Source organism: Sprattus sprattus (genome assembly GCF_963457725.1).
Source record: "Sprattus sprattus genome assembly, chromosome: 16".
Classification (NCBI taxonomy): domain Eukaryota; kingdom Metazoa; phylum Chordata; class Actinopteri; order Clupeiformes; family Clupeidae; genus Sprattus; species Sprattus sprattus.
In genome coordinates, this window is record NC_137914.1 from 16,986,084 (window position 1) to 17,011,083 (window position 25,000).

A 25,000-nucleotide genomic window follows, 5' to 3' on the forward strand; every position below is an offset into this window, starting at 1 on the left:
CAGTGTGGTTTAGTGGACCATGCTGCCCACCACTGTGCTTGTGGTCTGCCCGCTATTATAAGCTGTGGTCTGTTTGGAGTAAGCATCAGCGTATGACTGACCCTCTCCAAATGTTGGCTTGGGAAACTTTTTCTTTAGGATCAACCAATGTTTTTTTTTTTCTATAACATTTCTTCAATGTGTGTTTGCATATTTGAATGGTTTTGGATTTAAAATGTTATGTTTAACTCCTCTTTAATGTGAAGCTCTGTCATTTGTTGAAAAACTCAGATAGAAAAACATTATGAAGTATTTACAATAATCATAAATGTAATCATGTCTTTGAGATGAGCATCAATAGGAATTTCCTCAAGGTGCTCTTTTCTGCAAGAAATATTTAGTTTCCATAACAGCTCATTAAAGGAACAGTTATTGATGTGGGTTAAATATTAATGTTTAAAACAAGGCTTTCACAACGGTCTGTTTTTCTCTCACAGAAATATAAAGAGTTTGAGCGCTCTGTGCATGTGGAGGAGATTGACGGACTCAAACTGGTCAAGAACCTAGCCCAGAACTTGGAGCTGATGTTCCACAAGAAGGCTGAAGCCATGAAGGTGGGTAGGCTGCTGTGTGTGCACATGTGTCTTTGTTTGTGTGCACGTGTGTATTTGTATGTGTGCACATGTGTCTTTGTTTGTGTGCACGTGTGTATTTGTATGTGTGCACGTGTGTCTTTATTTGTGTGCACATGTGTCTTTATTTGTGTGCACGTGTGTCTTTGTTTGTGTGCATGTGTATGTCTTTGGAAGTGTGTTTTTGCTCGAGTGTGTTTACAAGGGTGCATTACCTCTGTGGCATACGGATAACATATCAGTAAAAACCAAGGAGAATAACAATCCAGTAGGTGTGAATGACTGATGATGATGTTGTGAAAACATAATGGTCATATGGGTTAGTAAAATGTATATCCAGGGCACATTTGAGAACATTTCTCTTGTAGCCACCTCAAGTGGATTACTAGTAAAGAGACTTGATTAACTCTTGCTAGTTCATGTCAACTTACAAACACTGTGGCTAACTGTTTTAGGGCCCTGTCTTATGCCGTTATGTAGCTTAGTGACACTTCTTACTAGGCAGCTAACTAGCAAAGGCTTTAGACATCAAATAATAAAACCCTAGCCAGAACAAGTGTTTCAACCTTGAAAAAACTATTGACCAACACAGTGCAAAAGTCAAAGATAAACAACAGAAAGTAGCCTTATCAAACCATACAGCCTATACAAAACAGGAGGGGAAAAACTGCACATGAGAAATGACTCCCAACCTCTCTATAGCCTCCAGGTAGAGCTTCCAATTATATTTAGATATTTAAGCTATTTACAATCAAACATTCCACGATCTAGCAAACGCATATCCAAGCCACTCAGACGAGCTGCCCTCTGTTGCTTCATTATCAGCAGACACAGCCTGCACACTACTAGCCTGAAGGCTCACAGTTGGCTGTTGAAGGCTCTCTTACATGTCAAGTCTTTGTTCCCAATTCCAGCCTGTTTTTCTGCATTTTGAACTGGCTTATTTAGCGTACACATCCAAACATATGCGTAGATGGCCACAAGTGACAGTATAAAATAACCTGTGAGCTTCCTCTTTTGTGTTGTTCTTCTCTTCCTTTTGTTTCTGATTGAACACTTGCACATGGATCTGTCACTCTCATTCTCTTGCTCTGGGTCAGTGGTTAATGTTGCTAGAACGATAGAGAGGAATTGAATTTGTCGGCTAAAAGTATTTGTTTTCCCTCGCTCAGTAGGTTGGATCAAAACTGAATTCTCCCGAGAAATGTATTCATATTTTTAAAAGCAAAATTCCATGGGAAATATTGTGTGGGACAAACACCACTGTTTTGAATATTTTGTGGGAAGTGTCCTATCCATCGTCCTCCAACCCACCCACCCCATGAATTGGGCCTGTGTGAGGATGGGTATTTTTGGGAGGGTGGCATGTCTGTGCTTTCATGTCTCTGGCACTGATCCCTATGGAGAAAACACATTCTGTGAGAAGCCAGGCAGTTTATGGCTGTGTGTTAAAAGTGTTGCTGGATCCTGGTGTAATAGCTTCAGGTAATGTAGCCTACCAATGGATACATGCTCTGGTTATCATAATTGGATTGTGAGTGTGTGTGTGTGTGTGTGTCTGTGTGTGTGTGTGTGTGTAGGTCCGTATGTGTATGATTTTGAGAGGGAGAGTGTGTGTGGGTGTGTTGTATTTGAATGCCCCTACGTGGGTTTGCACTTTAATGAGTGTGTGCCCATTGGTCCATGTGTGCAAGTGTGTATGTCTGTGTGGGTTAATGTGTGTGTGTGTGTGTGTGTGTGTGTGTGTGTGTGTGTGTGTGTGTGTGTGTGTGTGTGAGTGAGTGTGTGTTTGTGTGGGCCAGCCAACATGTAATGACCCAGAACGCTTATTGACTCTGTAATCTTTACTCTGAAGAGAGACGGAAAAGACAGAGTAACAGAGTAATGGTGTCACGGCCCACAGCACCACTATAGCGAGAGACTATGTCAAAGAGGGGGAGGGAGAGAGAGAATGAGGGAGGGTGAAAGAGTAGGGAAGAAAGAGAGATGGAGAGAGAGAGTGAAAGGCAGTGAGAGAGAAGAGGGGCAGAGGGAGGACAGTACACTGAAAGTATGTTATAGCCCTGAGGTCAGGCTGGTGTCTATGAGCGCATCGCCGCCTGTGCTGTGTGCTGTGTGTTGTGTGTTGTGTGCAGTGTGCTGTGTTGTGTGTTGTGTGTTGTGTGCTGTGTGCAGTGTGCTGTGTTGTGTGTTGTGTGTTGTGTGTTGTGTGTTGTGTGTTGTGTGTTGTTTGCTATGTGTTTTGTGCTGTGTGTTGTGTGCTGTGTGCAGTGTGCTGTGTGTTGTGTGTGCTGTGTGTTGTGTGCTGTGTGTTGTGTGCTGCTGAGGGCTATTTGATTGGGCCTTTCAGATTAGGGAGTTTTTCTGCCACAGGGCTGCACACCACAGCAAAGAGTGGAGAGGGACGGGGGAGATAGAGAGCCTGACAAGCAGAGAGACAGAGAGAGGGAAATCACAGAGAGATCACACACCTACTGTCACAGACTCACACCAGACACACTTTCAGTTACTTACTGAGACACACACAGAAATTCACACACAGACAGACACACAGACAAACACAAACAGTAGGAAGACATGAAAATCATAAATAGAGAGTTTTTGAGTTTGTATTACATACATGAAATATAGTGTTATAAAGGGTCCTAAATATATATCCTTGCAGAGAGAAAATACTTAGGATGGACCATTGATAAATCAGCTTGACTTGGTAAAAAGAGAGAGGCAGCCAAAGAAAGAGGGACGAAAGGAACAAAGTAAAGAAATAAAGAAAGGAACTTTGGAGGAGGAGAGGAATTGTGAGAAATGGTCTGGGCATGAGAGGCAAGGTTGAATGAGACAGAAGAGGTGAAGAGGATGTAGTTAAAGCCTCACAAATAAATACATTCAACTCCAATGATGGAATGGAGGGAAGAAGAGAGAGAGAGAGAGAGAGAGAGAGGGGGAGAGGGAGGGAGGTAGAGAGAGAGAGAGAGAGAGAGAACCTTGGTCTGGCTTGGACATGTGCTTGTTTTCCTTTCCTGTGGAGATGTCATTTTGGGGCATGGCAATATAATATCAGCATGTGAGCACACACCCGACGTTCCATCGCTGTGGTTATCTGCTGGTTTCCTCAGCAATTACCAGTCTTTATCACCCGCCAGCACCTGCCCCACCACACACACTCCAGACGGAGAGGGAGAGGGAGAGGGAGAGGGAGAGGGAGAGGGAGGGAGCCCCCCCCCACACACACACACAAGAGCACAGCACTACTTTGAAGGAAAAAGTGTGTCTGTGCCTGTTTGTGTGCTCATCCATGTGTGTATAATGAGTATGTGTGTCTGTGTCTGTCTCTGTCTCTGTCTCTTTCTCTTTCTCTTTCTCTTTCTCTTTCTCTTTCTCTTTCTCTTTCTCTTTCTCTCTCTCTCTCTCTCTCTCTCTCTCTCTCTCTCTCCCTCCCTCCCTCCCTCCCTCTCCCTCTGTGTGTGTGTGTGTGTGTGCATATGTGCATTTGTATAATCAAGTGCATAAAAGCTGAGATTTTGCGGTCAAAAGCTATGTTTTTTCATGAGTACTGAATAAAAGCATTTTTGTTCCCGTTGTACCTGTTTGAACTAAAGTTCCTGGGGGAAGATAGCAGTAGTTGAAATGCTTGTGTGTGTGTCTATACACCCCAGCAGGCACTGTTAACGTGTGTGACAGTGCATGTGTTTTTATTTTTACTGACTGAACATCGCTCTCTGAACACCACTGTTCGCCCATTAACATCAGCACCTCTGGTTGCCTTTGTCTGCATTAATCTCACCAGTGGCGAGACGTCGCCCAATCAGAGGCCACGGATAGTGAACATGCCCTTGGACAGACCAATGGCATGTGCTCTGTGGATCACAGCGCAGCGTTGTTCCTGTTTAATTACTATTACCTTTATCGAGAGACACCCCCCGACTGGATTATCTCCGTCTCCCAGGCTGCCACAGAGACGGAACTTTCTCCCACTCCCTTCTTCCTGCTGAAATAAACAAGCCTATGGTGCATTGTGGGTACTGGCTTGGATCAGAGTTAACGCATCATGAAGAGAAAGAGAGAGAGAGAGAAGTTGCTGTTGCTGGTGTTTTTGCAGTAGCACATTAAAAGTTGAAGATGTGAAGCTATGCTAATCTGCGCTTTGATGTGGAGCACCGTTATCTCACAAATTACAAACGAGATCAAATTAACATTTGTTCTGCTCTGCAGCTGTGTCATATCTGTTTAAGGCAGTTTTAGCCTACTTTTAAGATGGCTTTTTTTGTTTGTGTGTGTGTGTGTATTTGTGTGAGTCGGTGTGTAGATACTTGTCTATGTGAGCATACGATTGTGTGTATGCATATCAGGGTGTTTGGTTCTGTATAAAATGTGTTCTTTTGTGTGGATGTTAATCATTAACATTTTGTGTGAGTGTGTATGTGTATGTGTATGTGTATGTGAGTGGTTGCACGTGTGTGTGTGTGTGTGTGTGTGTGTGTGTGTGTGTGTGTGTGTGTGTGTGTGTGTGTGGGTGTGTGTGTGTTGTATGTATGTAATGCAATGCATATTCTTGTTGGTGCATTTGCTGTATTAAGTGAGTAACTTTGACTTTTTCCCTCTCTGTTTCCCTTGTAAGCAAGAATCACCAACATTGACTCATCACTTATTGATTAAACCGCCACAAAATATGTGCACATGCATGCGTATTCAATAAAGAGACACACACTCAGATATGCACAAGCACACAACCCTGCACTCTCTTTCGCTCTCCGTCTCTCTCTCTCTCTCTCTCTTTCTCTCTCCCTCTCTCTCTCTATCTCTCTCTGTCTCACACACACAGATTAATCATCAATCATCCTTTCATGTCATCCTATCAGATTATTAGAAACATAAAGTACCCTTCCCTTTCCATTTCCTGTTTCTCACTACTGTCTCCTCCATGCATGGCTGTGTGCTCCATATGTTTGTGTTTGAGGGCGTCTTTGCTGACCTATATGTGTTTACAGCACTGGGGGAAAGTGTCACAAAGCACTTTTCCATTCTGATGATGCTGCAGCTGTGCATCGCTTCGTTTGGCAATATTAATATCTGTCCCTGCATGCTGCTGATGACTCAGGTCTTACTGTGGTCCCTGAGGACCTGGTCTTGGCAGGGGCCATGGCCCTGGCTGGCCAGACTGTCCTCTGGGTCACAGATGGCTGTGCTTAGGTGTGTGTGTGTGTGTGTGTGCGTGTGTACAATAGTGTGTCTGTGTGTGTGTGAGAGTACGGTGAGTGTGCGAGAGACTGAGAGGGGAAAAGAAAATAGATTGAGTGTGAACAAGAGATGAAAAGATATAGGGAGGAAGAGAAAGATAGGAGAGAGGAGGGTAGGATTGTAGGAAACAGTGTTGATGTTTCAGCTTTCTAAACCTCCTCCAGGGTCAAAAGCGATCTATCAGCACTAGCCCAGTGCCAAGGCTGAGCGGTGGGGTGGGCAAAAGTGCTTGTGCCTGCCCGGTCCCGTCTGTGGACAGCTGAGGGCTGCACTTGGCATCCCTCCGCGGTGATGTACCTTTCAGGACAAATCTGGCTCGGGCCAAGAGAACCGAGTCGACCTCTAAACAGCAACATCATGCACGCCGTCCCTCCAAAAGCTTTCCGACGCTCTCTACAGATGCGGTGCCAGTATTTATGTGGAACTGAGCTCAGCTTTTTTGATTGCGTGGCCCCGCTCGCTCTTGTGCTATGTCCCTGGTGGGTTGTGGAGTGGCAGCAGGGTGGAGATTTACCCCCTGAAGTGGAGCTCCGCTCAAATGCACTTCTGACATTCTGCCTAGCCAGAACAGCATAGCATGAGTTATTTTTCATGCTCCATTCCCTGGTAGTACGGAGGAGATGGCTGTCCTGGGCGTCCGGTAGACAGTAATGCATACATTCCCCAGCCCTCTTCCCCCATCCTTTCCTCTCTGCCTTCCTCTCCCCATATCTCCATTCCACCACCACCCCCCTATTTTCCACCATCTCTGCATTCCTGCACATTCTCATGTTAGCAGTTAGCATAGGTCAGCTTTATTGGCGAGCTGGGGTAGGACTACTCCCCCACTCCTCTTTTTTTATTTGATGCAGCCGTTCAAGGTCACCTGATTAAACTCTGAGGGTCGCGTTTGCCAATGGCTCCGTGCTGCCAGTTACCCAAAGTCAGTGAACTTTAAAAGATCACTGGTACAGATTTCATTACAAGGATGGGTCAACAGAATTGTATGATTGTAGTCCATTGTCAAAATGAAGTTACTGAGGTGAATTTATTAGGGGAAAATGTTCGAAGTGGAAAGGTTTTCTGCTCTGTATGAAAAGGACATTTTTGGAGGGATCTGGCGAAATGTAGTGACAATTGGTATGGGAATTGCCACAGAATGTTTCTAAATGAAGAGTATATACTCCTACTGTGTACCTCAAAGCTATACACTCTTGGGGGGTACTGTGCCGCAAACAGTAGCCCTGACCGTATATGGGTTTGAACACCCACAGGGACAGAGGTTCGAACAGGACCCGCTGTCATTTCCAGATCCCACTCCTCACCTCTTCTGTCCTTCTCATTTCCTGTCATAAACCTTCACTGTCCTATCGATTAAAGGCAAAAAGCTTCAAAACAAATCTTTAAAAAAAAGAAGCTATACACTCTTTTTCTCTACGCATAAAGATCTCCAGTACAATGGCTTTGTTATAGTCATGGACAGGTTGGGTGCATGATTGACAGGCAAAGTGTCCTTTCATTCCTTTTCCCTCCGTTTTCATGGAACTTTGAAACACGTCTTATCATGTCACTTTTTTCTTTCTTTCAAATGTTCTCTCTCTGTCTTTCTTTGGCTGGCAGGAGGGGAAATGCCTGGTGATTATTGCGTACGCTGTTGCGTGCAGGTGTGGATAGGGGAAGGCGGCGTTTGAGGGATTGTCATTCTGCGTGCGTGAATGTAATTACTGCTATCATCTCACATGGAGCTGACTCCTGTGAAAATTGCTTTGACAAAGGGTGGAGAGAGAGCGAGCAACACAGGAAAAAAACTGAAAACTAATTTTCCTCACACATTTAAACTGCAATCATGTGCTTTGTCAATACCACCCACCCAGGTCCCCCACACAACAGGAGACTTGGTCAAAGGCTGTGCCCAGCCAGTCACAGAAAAAGTGCTTTTTTTCACTTAATTCTGTAATCTGGAGGTCTCTATTATTTCTAATAGGTTTTTGTTTTGTATTGTTTCAGTACACTTGGTGTCAATGATAAAACTCCTAGCCTATGTAGAAGTCACTGCAAAGTCAGTTTGAAATGAACAGTGGATTAAGACAGACGTGTGCAGCTGACCTGGGAACAGATCTGCCATGGGCTTGAATGACTGCGTAGTAGCGTCTATCCTGGCATCGACTGGTAATCAAGCTGTTTGGCGCAGAGCCAGTGGGTAGCAGTAGTTTTTTCGGAGGTATGTGAGTGACAAGTGTGTCCTGGGGAGAGATTCTTAGGAATGCGGGATAGATTTCCTGTTCCTGGCTGTCATTTCCTGCCTGAGGACCCACAGGAGTCAGTAAGTGCCAGCAGTGCACTCTGGGATATTTAGTCTTCCTGATTGCCAATTTTGAGCAGCATGTTGCATGTCTTTGTCTGCCTTGGCTGAATACCCTTTCAGGCTGAAAGACTGTACACACACACACACACACACACACACACACACACACACGCACACACACACACGCACACACACTCACGCACACACACTCACACACACACACACACACACACACACACACACACACACACACACACACACACACACACACACACACACACACACACACACACACACACACACACACACACACACAGTGCAGGTATACCATCTCCACAGATTTTTCCAATGAAGTATAGGGCTGAAAAGTCTCAAAGTCATTTTAAGGCTAAACATCCATCTAAGGTCAAGACTTGAGGGGACCACGTGCAGAAGGGAATGAAGCTACAGCAGGTGCAGACTTGCCTCTGCATGGGAGATGTAGTTTGTGCTTCACTCAGCTGAATTATTCAGACCAAACAATGCAAACAGCACAGTCGAATGCAAACCCTTGGTGGCCTGAGAAGGTTAAATATTTCAGAGGAAGCGGGACGTTGTCGGAACACGGCAAAACGCTACGTTATGCAAAATCGCTGTCTGATCCACAAACTCACCGAAAAGAAGAAAAGGCCTCCACTTTGTTGAACAGAGCTGGCCGACCCCCTGCACAGCGGTCGGCTATTCTTTGACAAATAGATAGCTTAGCTTTTGATGTCCTGAAAGTTTCTTATCTGCCAAACACGTCAATGTGTTTAACAGAGATGTGACCTTTTCCTCCAACAACGCAGACAGCAACATAGCTGGTCTCATTTGAGATCAGGTGCTTGTGATTGACATTTCATTGAGGGGTAATCTGAGGTGACAGAGCACATAGCAGTAGGTAACAGAAGGTGATGCTGTGCATTCGTGTACGTGTGTGTGTGTGTGTGTGTGTGCATGTGTGTGTGTGTGTGTGTGTGTGTGCGTGTATGTGTGTGTGTATGTGTGTGGTTTGGCTGAGAGATAAAATACTGGCTAGACCCATATCAGCACACACACACACACACACACACACACACACACACACACACACACACACACACACACACACACACACACACACACACACACACACACACACACACACACACACACACACACACACACACACACACACACACACACACACACACACACACACACACACAACAGTTGGCATTTAAGTTCCAGAGTGGGGTGATGCCCAGGTAGACCTTTGGAAATGTTGCTCTTTGTACCCCTCTCATGCTGTTTCTCATCCTTTTGTTTCATCCTCTCTTCCACTCCTCTGCGTGCCTGCCTGCCTGCCTGCCCAGAGGGAAAGCGGTACCTCCTGCCACACACGGCTATTTAAAGTCAAGAGGCTCCTCAGCATCAAAAGAATAAAAGAAGAATTAGAAAAAATACAAATAGAAAAATGTTGAGGAAACAGAACAAAGGGATGCCCTTTGGTTGTGTGGTTTTACGTGTGTCCTCTTGCGCAAATGTATACTCTATATATCTGGTGAGGTTAGCATTCACATCGACAAATGTATACACAACCCTCACTGCAAGCCAGTTAGTATAAAATAGTTAAGGACAGAGGGCACACAGTTAGGCACTCAGAGTATATTCTTGAAAATGTGCGCTAGTTTGCTAGGAAATGTGTACATTTGAAACACTGTCTGTGAGATGACAGATGGAGAAAGATTGAAGAACTTTACCTTTCATTCTCTCTCGTTCACTTTGTTCTCTCTCTCTACCTCTCTGGGTGAGAGAGAACTAAAGAACACTAAGGGACCATGAAAGAAAAAACAGCAGAGGGGTCTTTATACTTGTGAGGCACATCACACGATATTTGTCCTCCGTGTCTCAGCAGCAGGTTTAGGTGACCTGTGTGAGCACATGTCTGAGCTTTTGTTGCTCTCCCAGTGAGAACACTTTGACTCTGAACAGTCCTAAAGTGAAGCCCGGTGGGCCAGGTTATCTGCTGGGTTGCTATGGTGAGGCGCTGTTCTTTCCAGTCTACACTCAGGTGTCTGGATAATGCCTTGGTGTCTCTCTCTGAAGAGGGCATTTCAGTCGAAAAAGATATTGAATGATGCCTGCAGATAAAAAAACATTGTACATTTAAGTAATTATATTTCATATATCTATTTTATATCTGCTGATACCCTGTTTGGAGCTCTCTCTCTTTCTCCCGCTATGCACATGTATGTGTTCGTACGTGTTTGCATTCTCTTGAAAGAGATAAAACTTCATATTAATTTAACAGGCAAATCATGTCACCCAGTACTACATAAAGGACCACAGGGAGAATGATAAGTTATGGGCTCAGGTGGGAAATGAAGAAGGGATGAAAGAAACTCCAATAGGGGAGTGGAAATTGAGAAATGCGAGTAGAAATGAAAAGGAGTGATATTAGAGTGGCCAACACAGCAGAGGCTTCTGTGGCAGGAGCTTGTTCAGTGAACTGTGTGTAAATATCCTCAGGCCAAAGCTATTAACTGGAGCTGCCAATGAGTTTGAAAACAACAGCTTTTCTTTTAACTAGGCAGGGAGAGTTTATGCCTGTTTGTTTGTGTGTATTTGTGTGTGCATGCTTATGTGTTCTCTGTGTGTGTGTTTGTGATTTTACTTTATTGCTTTATCATTTTTTGTGTATGTGTGTGTGTGTATTCTTGGGTGACACCTTGAAATAGTCTGTCAGGTTTATTGATCCTGGTTTTAGAAAAATGTCATCTCTGTGTCAGAGGGCGAATAGGTGGAGACGGTTTGTATTCATGCACTACCAGAGCAAAAGACCCACTATAGCAGCAAGATCACCAAATTAGATATTCTACTCTGTATAGACTGTTGACAGACAGCAAATATCTTAATGTAAACCGTTAATCTCAGGACCACAGAATACATTTATAACTATCAGACAAAGCCATATCATGTGTAGACGTAGAACATCTATGCTTTCAGGTGGTGGATGTTTTTAATGTCATATTAAACAGCTTGAATTGGTTAATTGGTTAATTGGTCTGTTTTGTTTCTCCATGACAGCGATTGGTAGAAGCAGCAGAGGAGGCCCACCTGCAGCATGAGGAGGACCCTGACCTGCAGGTGAATACCGTCAATGCACCACCACTACTGCTTTCCCCAAAGGAGTACTGCACAATCACACGACCAGGGCTGTTATTCCTGAACTGCTTTAGAATGGAGAGAAAGTGTAAACAGCCAAACAAACAGCAGTTGTTAAAAAAGTGAAGTTAACTTTCTAAATATGACTGACAACCACCGATGAGCTGAGCTTTATTCACTTTCAGCATCAGGTCGGTTTCTTGGCTCTCATTGATTCTGCATGAGGTCAAAAAGAATGGGAGCCCTCCAGTCTGCCTCCCGGCCATGCGTCTCACAGTGGGGACTTAAAGACGTGAGCCCAGCAGACAGGTGAAGGAAGCCCTCTGCCCTGTCAGTCCTGTAGCCGTGGCAGTGGCAGGTGGGGGATTTGCATTCTAGCCAGTGTTTCAGCACCACGGCTGTCTCCAGCACCACGGACAGCTCCAATCAGAGGCCAGTCATAGAGCCCCAGTCTTAGTGAGTGGGCGTGCTTGCTGGAATTAAACACTGTGACAGTGAGTTATCAGGGGGCTTCAGTGTCTTTGGCAGCTGATGGCTGGTGCTGTAATGAAAATCTGACACTGAAATGACACTTTAATTATGGGCGGATTCCATTTTCTATGAACTCAAATGTTTGGTTATCAATAAGAAACGTTATTATGTTGTTCCATAGGAACAGTAATGAGGGCTTTCACTTTCTGTTTATAGTCATGATACTCACCCATAAAAACCACACAGAGAGAGTAGATAGGAAGAGTAAAGGAGAGTCTAAAAGAGAAAAAGGCAAGTTTATTCCTGCAGTACAGGTACACAGCCAATGAAAAGCAGTTTGCATTATTATTATATATGTGGGGAGGCCAGGTGATGAGAGTGATGATGAAAAGGTGAAAGGTCACTGAGAGGCATACATGACCTTATCCCACACTCCATCTCTCGCTCACATACACACACACTCTCAAACTCTTTCTTCCTTTCTTCTTTCTCTCTGACTATCTCTCAATTTAACCACCTACTTTCTCACACAGACAGACCAACTGTCTGACACACACACATATACACACACACACACACACACACACACACACACACACACACACCCTCTCTCTCTCGCTCTCTTTCCCACACACACACACACATGCGCGCGCTGAGGTGTTAAAATGGGGACCCCTCTAGAAGTTTTCTCTCTCTCACAGGCTGTTTATGTGTCAGTGGGATTAAAAGCTGCTTGAGTTGAGACAACAGCATGGACCCTTTGCTTTATTACTGTTACACTCCATTAAAGAGAATCAATTTTTAATCTCGCCTCAGAGAAATACCCCTCTCCTCTCCTCTCCTCTCCTCTCCTCTCCTCTCCTCTCCTCTCCTCTCCTCTCTGCACCCCACCAAACTCTGTTCCTCTCTTCTGCCTCTTGGTTATCTTCTCAACAATTCCTCTCCTATTTTCTTTTCTCCTCAACTCTCACCTCCCTTCTATCGGACACTTTTCTCCCCGTACCCCCTCTTGTCTCCCCACTCTCTCTCTCTCTCGCTCCTCTACCCCTTGCTCTCCACTCCCTTTCTAGTGCTCTCCTCTCCCTGCTGTCCATCCGTCTGATGGTTATAATTGCCCAAGGCGGTTAATCAGAAGCGCAGTCGGCATGAGGGAATATCCGTGATGGGAGTTGAAGATGATAGGTGTTTGGGTAGAGTGGCGTGACACTTAGCTCTCTCAGCTCCAGCTTGAAAACATTTGAAATGGACTCTGTAAAGGGCAGCCTAGTGGCAGTAGTCTCATGCTGTTATTCATCCCCAGACCTCTGAGCGATTAACTCAGTCCTCTCAAAATGGACAACTATGGCTGCAGTAACCACCCATGGTGACAAAGACAATGATGATGCCGATGATGATTGGGATGATGGTGATGGTGGTGATGATGATGATGATGATGATGTTGATTATGATGATAGCCACAATTAAAGTAATTGCCGTGGAGAGGCTGTAAATACAATGACCTCATGGCAGTTGCCATGGGAATCTGTGCCTTGTAATTACGTACGTCATTGTTGAAGAGGAATGCTGAGATTAACTGAGCGCACTGCAATTTGATGTGCCATGAGAAAAGCCAATGGTGAGTTTGTAGCTAATTATCAAGGGTCAGCAGGTCTATAATGGCTTTAGCAGGAGAGCTTTCAGCTGGTTAAAGACTTTAATATTATCCTTAAATCCACTGTTTGCCTCCGTGTTAAATAGGTACACTGGGGATTATTTATGCATGTGTGCATATCTTATTGATGTGATGTTTGTGTATGGGCTTTAGTGAGGCAGTAGAAGTGCTCTCTGACTGGGCTTTATTTGGAGAGGCTTCACTGAAGCTCATCAGCAGTTGCAGGAAGTTTGAATGGTGTGCTCTTCCCTTCTCTGATTGGCTGGCGAGTTTTATCCATGTGAAATGGAGCCAGCTGATTGCTCCTCCTCCCGGTTTGTTTCCATATCAACTCAGGAAGCCCTGGCGGGTGCCTGTAGGATGTAGTTTTGGCACGGAAGAGGGCGAGAGGCTGGTAATTATTGTGAGTGTTTCTAAAAATGCTGTGGAGAAATGTGAGACTGTAGGGTGAGACTGTAGAGCCTCTCTCTCTCGCTCTCTCTCTCTCTCTCTTTCTCTGTCTCTCTCTGTCTCCCTCTCCCTCACACACACATAAAACCTCTCTCCCTCTGTCTCCTTGCTGTATCTCCCTCTGTCTCTCCCTCTCTCAAAACTGTTTGTGTGTGTTTTTTGGCTATTGGGTACATATTTGGCTTGCAGCGAGAGAGATATGACTCTGTCTTATCTGCTCGTTCCAGAGCTCTTCCTCACCCATGTGGAATTGGCTCAGTAATCTATTCCACTGATTTTTTTTCTCTCTCTCTCTCTCCCTCTCTCGTTTTTCCCCCTTTTTCTTCTCCTCCTCCCTCTTTACTCATGATGCTCATGCAAATAGCTCAGAATGGTTAATTCCTCCGCCTCTCGTGTCATCGCAACAAGAGGCTTGTGTTCATTCTTTCACTGCGAACGGCACCAAGCGGTGCGGCCCCCCAACTGATCTGAAGGGGCGCGCGCCTCGGAAATACTTCCCCCTCTGTTGCTTCACTTCCCTTCCCCTCGCTGCCTGCTTCCACTTCCTCCCTCTCTTCCCTTCAAAAAAATAGAATGAGAGGAAAAATATTTGTGCTGGGTAGGGGCCTTCTAAGGCAATCACTCGTCCACAGATTCTGTTCTGTGTCCCAGCAGGCAGCTTAATTCCACGGCTCCGTAATGTGCAATTACAGGGCGATTTTGTGGATGTCAGATGTGATTTCCATGGCCGTCGGTAAAGTCAGGGGAAATGTATGGATGCAGTGGAGAGAGCCACTTGGGATGTGATGCTGAGGTTAAGGACAAGGCCCAGAAAGCCCAGTTGATGGTTGAAAGAGGAGGCACAAGTGTGTGTGTGTGTGTGTGTGTGTTCCCACACACTTGAATCTGTGTTTGAGTAAATACACCAGTTTATTGGTTACTGAAGTTGAAAATGAAACAGCAAGACCTTAAATGTGTTGGCTCATAATAAGATTAGAGAATTAGAGACACAGGCTGAGGTGTGTATATGTGCTTGTGTGTCATTGTGCCTGTGTGTATGAGTTAGTTTGTGTGTGTGCTTTCTGTTATGAATTGATTCTGTGGTATGCAGTTATGGTAACTGTGTAAGAACTCTCTTTCTCTCTCTCTCTCTCTCTCTCTCTCTCTTTCTGTCTCCCTCTCTCCCTTCTTTCTTCTTCACTCTCTTTTTTCTCTCCCTTCTGTATCTTGTTTTCTCTTTCTCTCTCCCTCTCTCCCTCCTTTCTTCTCCACTTTCTGTTTTCTCTCCCTTCTGTATCTTGTTTTCTCTTCCTTCTTCTCTCCCCATTCCTCCCTCCATCCCTGCCTTCCTCCCTGCCTCGTGTTCTGGTAGACAGTGATAAATTACTGCCTCTACTCAGCCTGCTCTGTCACATATCTGGCTTAAGAAGTCACCAGAGAGAAAAGTTTCAGAGTCTTTATATAAACCCTGTGAATTGCACTTTAAAAACACCTATTGCCTTCAGCATGTCTCTCTTTTACACACTCACACACACACACACACACACACACACACACACACACACACACACACAAACAGCCATGTGGTTGTACAGCGATACCAAGAAGTAATTTTCTCTATAACAAAAATTGCCATCTTTTTGGGCCTTGGGTAAATGCAGTTCTGGACATGAAAGTCATACTTGTGCCATCAGGGAATGGGTTACAGTGATGAGTGGTGAATTTACTCAGGGGACGTGGCTCCCTCTGCTCCATCTCCAAACCTGCTTACTTGCTGGTAATAGAGCCTGGTAATGTGCTGCAGAGAGCACACCCGTGAGCGTACTAGAAATGGCCCTTCATTCGCCAGACGAGAACATGAACTTCTGCTTAACAAAAAATCCCATTGAGGTATATTTGATATTGAAATTGGCAAGCAAACCTTGCAATACTATTTTTAAAAGCTGATATGTAACTTATGTGCAGCCCCTGCATGAATCATTTCTGCGTTTAATATTTGATATGTAACATTTGATTACTTAACTGATCCTAAAACCACAGTTCAGAGATTCAGCCATTTTGAAATTGTACTGGAAACAATGCATAGGCCCCTTTTATGCAACACCTGAAATAACCATTTGAGTTGAAATGGGGAAAATAGGTGAGTGGATGGGTGTCAACTCCTCAGACGTACAGCGATCTAAGTGGATTCAGGCTGAGGCTGATTTCTGCAGATAGCTCTGTTGTTGTGGAGTTGGAGCTCTGAGTCATATCTAATCTCTGCTCGGCTCCGTCTGTCCAGGTAAGATGGCCGACGGTTACTCCCACATCTGCCTGTCTGTTCTGTTAAGTCCGTCTCGGTTGACCAGCATGATTTAAGCAGACAAGGCCGGCACAGACCTGGAACGCAGCGGCCGAACTTTGATGCTGAATTCATGTCTAGCTATCAGGGCTGTCTATCTTTGCTGCTGTGCATAGGAGATAGGTGAAAGCCAAACCACTTTATTCCTGGTGCAATGTAATCTGATTTATATTTTTTCTGGTTGAAGTTGTTTTAAAAAATGTTATGTTAAAATTGTTATCACCTCCTACCCGTGCATGCTCAAAGGCTTATTCCTGCAGGAGATAAGGCTGGTATGGTGAAGATGAGCTTGATATGTTTCCAGCTATTTCTGGTTGAAACTTGACGATAGCATTTGTCTGTGTGTAATTTATGTAATTCTGTTAGCAAATGCAATGGAATTCATTGGGATTCTTCCATGCTTGGGGGGTGGAGGTGAAAGTTTGGGTTTATGAATGAAGTCATGTTCAGCTCAGTTCTCCAATTACTTTTCATCTCCCTTTGAAATGTACTGATAGACGTTAGCAGGATCAGAGTGAGAAATCATGCCCTGATTTCACCTGTTTTTATGTATTCAATGAATTCAGCGCGTCTTCTGAAGCAGTTAAAGCGAGCGATTTGCACAAGGGAACCGGGGGAGACATTACGTCGTGCTCTCACGTTTGTTAAGGTTCTGTTTGATGTTGTGTTTACATACTGAACGTTGCTCAGCCTCCTCCTGCTTAAGCCGTAGGTTACAGGTTATAAGAAGGTCTTGGCTGGGACATGCTCAGGGATGTGGTTATATGGCTGATCACTTTCAAAGGGTTCCCCGCTGTTTGGTGCCAACAGCTGCTGGCTATCTTTACTTTCCCAGCCAAGCATAGAACAGTTCCATCCAAGTTTAAAATGAGATTTTTGTAGAGTGGAATAAAGGTAAAACTACATACATAATAACTTAAATACGCCTCGTGAATTCGGGGTCATTGGGAGATAGAGGATTAATGAACAAGTTGTTTAAGTTCTTAACTCGTGTTTGCCCTCACACGATCTGTGCAGTACTCTCTGATGAAAGAGCATCTGTGCTGTAGGCTTTGTGAGGTTTTAAATAGTGCTTTAAAGAGTTAGTAGAGCCAATAATTGGTCTTTTACAAGTAAATTAACAATTTTTCTGCATGGTGTGCATGCAAACCAACATACAGCATGTCAGAAAAAAAAACTACTTGAACAAAGAACTTCTTTGAGCAGGTTTGTCCTTACAGAATAAGTGCAGACACTATAGGACGCTCAATCAGGTGTTTTCAAAATGTATTTATCATGTCCTTCTTTTTTAATACAAACGGCTGTTGCCCCAACATGACATGAAAGGCTGAGTGCCAAATTGAACGTTGTCTTTGAGGTGCCAGGTTTACATGCCGCTAAGCCTTCCCCAAAACTTCCCTAAGCTTCTGCGGCAGCAGGGATAACTCCATCCCTCAAAGCTGCTAATTCAAAACGCATTCATATTCACTCGCAGGTTTGAAATGCAAATGTAATACATGAAACCCTGTCATTTAGTTGGTGGAGTGTCAACCTCTCTCCCACTTTTGATTCTCTCTCTCTCTCTCTGTCTATCCCACATAGTGTCTGTGTGTGCGTGTGTGAGTAAGTGGGTGTTGGGGCAGGGAACCTTTTTCATGCATTAGAGCCTACAACAGCCAGATGGCTTGTTAACCTCGAGATCTCATGATACATTTTAACAGCTAATGCACTTTTCAAAGCCTGTTTATACAGCGCTGCTAAAACATATTAAGTCCTGTGTGCCTATGACTTAGATTCTTGTCTGGTAGAGCCTGAGCCCACAAATGTAGTCACTTTCATGGGCTCTGTGCTCTGCTGATATTTTAGCTTTGCTACATCTCCTCAAATGGACTTTGCAGCATGTGTTCACGTTGAGGATGTGATTATCTGAAGCAGTGCATTAAGAAAGTATCATTAGCACACGCGCTGGTGGAAGTGTGCTGAAGTTCCATTGGGGTGTGTTGACATAATCGGGGATTTGAGGGCTTTGGTAGCGGCTGTGGATGAGTGGTGTGTCTAGGTGATGGATCCAATCCCCCAGCCAGCCCAGCCTCTCCCACCCTCCTCTCGCACCGCTCTCTCTCACACACACACACACACACACAAACACACACACACACACACACACACACACACACACACACCGAAACACACACATACACACACACACACACACACACACACACACACACACACACACACACACACACATACACACACATAAACACAGACACACACTCACACACATAGACACACAGGCACATACACACTCACACACACACAAAAAGAGAGAGAGGGGACAAAGTGAAGAGTGTCCCATAATACACAGAGCTCCTGCACAGTATGACATTTGGAAAACACACAATATGTGCTTTTCTGAAATGAACACATTTCAAATGTAGCTGTACATCAAACGGATGATCTTTATTCCAACCATTTTCCCCCATGAAGCACAAAATTGCACAACATAATTTGATCATACTTTACAGAGAGAAATTGACTGACAATCACACACTTAACTAACGCTAAAGTTAGCATCATAATGAGTATGCGTCCGTCCTGTGTAATTCTCTCTCTCAGAGAGTCCACCACTAGTGCTTAAGTGAGAGGGAGATTAGTACTGTCTGTGGAACACAGCTGTGAACGTGCCCACCGTCGCACACCTCCCGTCGGAGACAAAGGAGATCACACTCCTGCAGCGCTTCCCTTTCACAGGTCGCCTCTCGACACCGGCAGACATTCTTAGAAAAACCTGCTCCCGGCTAAATTGGTTCATTCATCTTAGTAGAGGAACATTCTCCGCTGTCGAGCACGATGGTAGCTCTGAGTGCTGTTTTGTGCCGTGTGAACTTCTCATTTTGCAGTGAGCCAACCTGCTTTTTTATCGTTCGTCGCGAGAGAAATCCATTGACCTAGAAGTTTTACTGTGTAGAGAGGTCAACGTGAACCTTTTAACAAGATGCAGTTGGCTCGAGACCACGAAGAAGAATCGAACAATTGCCACGTGATCACGGAACCGCTCCTTGAGAATACCTTGGAAGCAGCCCAACATGGCTGGTGTGAGCAGAGAGGATGATGGGAAGGAGTTGTGGGGGGGGGGGGGGGGGGGGGGGGTTGATGGGACGTTGTCCCTGGAGTCTGGGATGGTGGGGCGATATGGAGCGAGTAATGAGATCTGTCTGTCAGGGTAGCGGGGTGGGGCGAGGGGTGTAGGCTCTGGGCCCTGCACTGTAGTCCACACTCGCTGGAGCTGTCGGCTAAGCGATGAGGCGTAGTATTAGTTGTCAGGAGGGGGATCCGTGGCGACGGCCCTGCGTAATGGCTACATGTTTCAGCTCATAAGGTCTGGCACTGGCACCCTCTCTCAGTAGCTGAGTGTGCTGAAGGTAACATACAAGGTAACGTCTACAGACACACACACACACACACACACACACACACACACACACACAGAGAGAGACACCTACACCACACACACACACACACACACACACACACACACACATAGAGAGACACACAACATGTGTCAAGTTTCAATTTTGACAAAAGGCAAGGAAGGTAAAAGGGTTTGTATGAGAGACCCAGAATGTATGTAGTGATACTGAATGTACAACCCAGCTTTGTAAACAAACCACTGAGGAGAACTAACAATGGCCGCAGACTAGGGCATTCAGAAAATAAATGAAACAGTCTACAGAGGGACAATAGGGACATTCCTGTGAATGTCCCTATAAAACTAAGCCACCAGTGAGGGAGTGGCAACTACACAGGGTGCCACCCACACTGTAGGTCCCTGCATCTCTTAGGGTAGCGGTGTCTTAGAATAAAAGTCCCCAGCACGTCCGTACATGGTCTTTGCATTTGGAGAACAAATCACCTTGGTTAACCCCTGAAGGTCACGCAAATGCCCCACTCACTCAAAATAAAGAGCAACAGTATGTGTTTCTGTTTCATCGTTTCTGAGGCAAGGACCGTTGGACAGTGGTGAGTAGTCCCATAGTGAGAGAAGACAGAGAGTGTCCAGGAGTAGAAGATGATGAGGGCTGACTTGGGAAGAAGGGGTTAGAGAATGGAGTTAGAGTATGGTTCTCCAATGCAGAAGCCTCCAGGCATTAAAAACAGACTCTCTGTTCACCTGCCACCGAAAACAGTGGTCTTTGAATGTCATAAAAATAAACTGCCTGTCAAAATCAAGGCTGCTGACTATTTGCAGTGAACAAAGGGAAAAATGGAAACCAATCTCTGCCTGTCCCGTACAGCATTCACTGAGCACCTTGCAGCCTCAAGGACTTCACCTTGCTGGGCAGATGAATCAGGCCCTGGCCACTTTCCATCGCTGGCAGGTGAGTGACTTCCAGGGGGAAGCCAGTGATACTCATCCCAGAACATTTTTTCATCTCTATATATCCTCCAACAAACCCTTGGGTCGATCAAGATCAGTACACCTGTGCCACAATGTCAAAGCTGCCAGGTTGTTGATGACCAGGACTCTCTGGATCAGGACAGCTACAGTTGAATCCATCTACATTTCTTCCCAAGCCTTCCCTCAATATTCTATAAAAAAAACCTTCCCAATTCTTCTCCATGGTTGTGTCTGTGCCCAGATAGACTTCAAGCTCCTCAAACCCTTCTCTGCTCCAAGCACATTGCCTGGGCAAGCAGGTTGTAACAGGAGTTTTTTGGTTCCCTCATCAACTGACAGGTGCATTTTGTCCAGTTTATGTGGGCAGACGACACCCTCTGATACAAAGAGGAGCATTTCTTAAGGCACCTTATATCCTTTTCAGAACGGATGCAGTGGGTTTGATTGAAGAATCATCGATAGCAATGGCATACAGCAACTCTGAAATTAAGGGATCCTTCTTTTATTCCTCCGGTCACTGGGAAAGGATGAGAAATTGAGTTGTTTATTTTTAGCAAGCTGTACATGTCTTTACAAGGAAGTTGTATATATAAAATGAAAGCTGGTCTAAAACCAAACACTTTTCTTCACGATCAAATGGTTTCTCTTGATTCAATAACAAAAAAACAATGCCTTGTTTATATAATCTTGAAACACTTATTACATCGTTTAACAAGAACAGATGATCCAATCTGGACCTCTCTATGGACACAGTATATTTTATCCCCATTTATAACTGTGGAAAGGCATACATTCAGCATTCAGTAAGGGAGGCAAAGTCCGTTAAATCCTGCCCGCCAAGGCATGGAAGCCCTTGCAGCAGCTCCTCAGCTGAGGCCACCATCTCAGCCCGAAAGAGATCTTCATAAAAAGCGTAAAGCATGTGATTGCATTTCTTTGTTGTCTCTGATGATGCTGCCATCTGGAAGTCTCAGCTGGTGCATCCATTTCTTTTCCATAGCCTTTTTCTCCAATCTGAAATTGGGTTTCTTCATGCTGTGGAACTCTGAGACCTGTACTCAGACCAAATCTACTTGACCATGGTCTCCAATTCTCGTCATATTTGTCAAAAGCAAGTTATTCCTTCTAAATGCTCCACTAAGCTCAGGGCCATCACCATGGACACCTCTGCTTTTCAGATCAATAATCTCTCTTTCTCAAGGGAGATTGCCATTGGAAGGCTTGCTGTATACTAAAGGCAGAACAGCTTTGTCTGAGCCCTCCTGGCATCCCGCCATTGACTCAGTGACTTACATCATCTCCTCTCCCCCTCCATGCTTCCCAGAAAATAAATCTGTATAAAAATGTATATGTATAAAAGTGTGATCATGCAAAAACTTAACAAAACGTAACACTTACTTTGCAGTGCAAAACTGAGAGAGAAAGACAGAAAGTGATGGTGCGTTTATATTTTTTAGGCCAAAGCTATTACTGTCATAAAGTCAGTCCAGTCCGGCACAGGAGACCATATTCCTATTTACTATTACCTATATATACTGCCTGTCACACAAAGGATCTCCAGGTGTTCAATAGCCCATGGAGCTCTTGAACACATTTCAGAGCGTCTTTGGACACTGCATGATATTCCATGTGATTCTTATCCACAGTGAAGTTTAGGGTGCAATTATAAGCTCCCCCTGGCACTATAGTAACATCATAATGATAGCACCTTCATAATAGCATCAACATGTCGAATTTTACTGGGAAAAAGTTCATGCCGGTAGCAGGAGGAAAACAGAAGCTGGGGAAGGAATCTCTGACAACCCTGCGCTCACATTCGAACCATGCCTAAAGAAAACCTGTCCCCTACCCCTCAACCCTTCACAACAGCCATTAATATTTAATGACCCGATGGTAAGAAAAGCCATCATGGTTATAAAATAGAGCACCAGCAAATAATGGAGAAGTCAAAACCTTTGATGGTTACAATTAAGTTCTCATTGTTTTCCTTTTCAAAGTGCTTCTGCGTTCGCTTAGGATTTCTTTCAGTCTATAACGAAGCAACAAAAATGTGGTGATTGTAGAAAAAAGGCTTCATTTTACCATTATGTTTATTCTTTATAGCATCATGTACATTTGCTTAAGTCCTTAACAAAGTAAAGTTTCTTGGGCCTACCTGAAGTTGGGGTATCAGTACCACTCTCAACCACCTCCGATTCTTCGCCATGAGCTTCCACATTCTCTACTTTCATTCAGTGTATCATAATTCATTGCAATGGAACTGCCTTCCATCTTATAATTTTCATTTTAAGATAGGATCTCTTCTGAGTTATCTCCTGAGCCATCTCCTGAGCCATCTCCTGCCTGGCGTACAGTAGCTTTTTGCTCTGCACCCATGGCAGGTGCATCTTACGTAACAGTTGGGGGAACATCAGAGTCTCCTTTCTCCCCTGCTACTGCATCACTTACTTCCCCATTCGTATCATTTTCTGGTTCAGCACCGACATTCACCACAGGCTCCTCAGGTGTATTGGCAACACCTGAAGCTGAGTTTGATTCAGGCTGTGGTTCCTGGGTTTCCCCATTCATTTTAGGACATACTTGCCCATGTTCCCTGCACAAAAAAAAACATTTAATCATTTCCAAGCTAATGATAATGAGATGGTGACAGGGAAGGGAATTGATCTTCCCAGGTCATCTTTTTGTAATAATTAGAGTGCAGTCTAAGTTTGCAATGACGTTTTATACACAACATATAGGCTAGTTAGATAGATTCGACCATGTGATGACTGTTATTTTTTAAATACATGTTCTTTGCATACATAGCACTAAGTGTACACTGCGTACTTGGGTCTGAGGTGGTTCAGATATGACTGCAACCTCTACATCTTTTTACTGATACAACAGAACAGATACAGTTCTGAAGATGTGTCTGGAGTGCTCCTAATGGAGGTCTTCTTCAGTGTTGATTCATTTGCATCTAGAAGTTGAGTAAGATTTAAGTTTTATTCTGTTTTATTTCAGTTTTATTGCAGCCTAACTGATGTCAGACTTTGCTTGTTTAAGCCAGTGCCATGTTGCCATATTGCAGGGAAAAGACAGAATACCTCTCAAAAACCCTCTAGTTGCTGTCCAAGGTGCTGACATTACATCAGGAATAATAGGTATAACAGGGCATAAAATCACCCATTTATTGAACCTCTATCTGCTTCTCCAGTCACAGCTGGGGTATTTCCTTATCATCTGTGGACAGGCAAAACAGTGACAGCCACATAATGATAAGGTCAATGAACTTGGTCAGCCAGACCAAGAATCAGTCTTGTTATCACATGTCAATCCGGTTAAACTGGGAGGATGTGTGCATGCTGTTGGGAGTCTAATATGTTTGCTGGCGGTAAAAGGTCATGCATATGGGGAGCAGTGGATGCATGACCTTTCGTGGCACACACGCACACACACACACACACACACACACACACACACACACACACACACACACAAAATGCAACTTTATGATGACAAGCTCAACTATGCTTAAGCAGTCTCTCTCTTGCTCTCTCTTTCACACACACATACACACACACACACACACACACACACACACACACACACACACACACACACACACACACACACACACACACACACACACACACACACACACACACACACACACACACACACACACCACACACACACACACACACACACACACACACGCACACTCACACACACACACACAAACACACACACACACACACACACACACACACACACACACACAAATAGACTAAGATTGGCCTCCAAACACACTGCCCATACACTGCCTAAATATGTTAGCACCGTCAAAGACCTAAAATCTCCCCTCACTGCAGATAGCCTCCCTGTGAGCCGGTTTATTCCTCAGCAACCTATTGATGAAAGCAATTAAGCAACCCAACCACCTCTCACCTGTGTTTACTAGACCTTAGCACCCCCTGATTTACTTGGGTCAATAATCTTTGCAAGAGTATCATTTAGTGCAATGCAATACAATACTACTGGGATATTCATCCTCTCAGCCTCAGCCCCTGAAACAAGCCTGGCAGCCATTCACCTCTAGTGCTCCTGGCCAAGGCAGTGAGTGCTGAGGTAATAAAACCATACAGAATGAGAGCCGCTCCAACGCTGACGCTGCCCGGCTCATCAAACACACACACCCCACCCCACACCACCAACCACACCACCCATCGATCTCCTGTGTACTCAACAAGGTCTTTAAGGTGATAATCAGCCTTAATTAGGCATCTTATGTCCGCCCAGGATTCAGATAGAAGAAAAAAGAGGAATAGAGAGAGGGTGTCAGGGAGAGAAAAGAGAAGAGAGAAGACAAACAAGGACCAAGGGGAAAGCGGGCGAGGTACAGAGAAAGGGCAATGCTTGAGATAGGAGTGGTTCCACCTCTGCCGCT

At 44.6% G+C, this 25,000-nt stretch overlaps 1 protein-coding gene across 1 annotated transcript in view; it reads left to right on the plus strand.

Moving 5' to 3' along the window:
• cacna2d3a (calcium channel, voltage-dependent, alpha 2/delta subunit 3a) overlaps positions 1–25,000 on the plus strand; it is a gene marked incomplete at its 5' end in the record, with an annotated part of 162,966 nt that overhangs the window by 30,012 nt on the left and 107,954 nt on the right. The window contains 2 exon segments of the mRNA XM_080854608.1: positions 477–593; positions 11,221–11,280. Coding sequence (XP_080710734.1) covers positions 477–593; positions 11,221–11,280 — 177 coding nt within the window.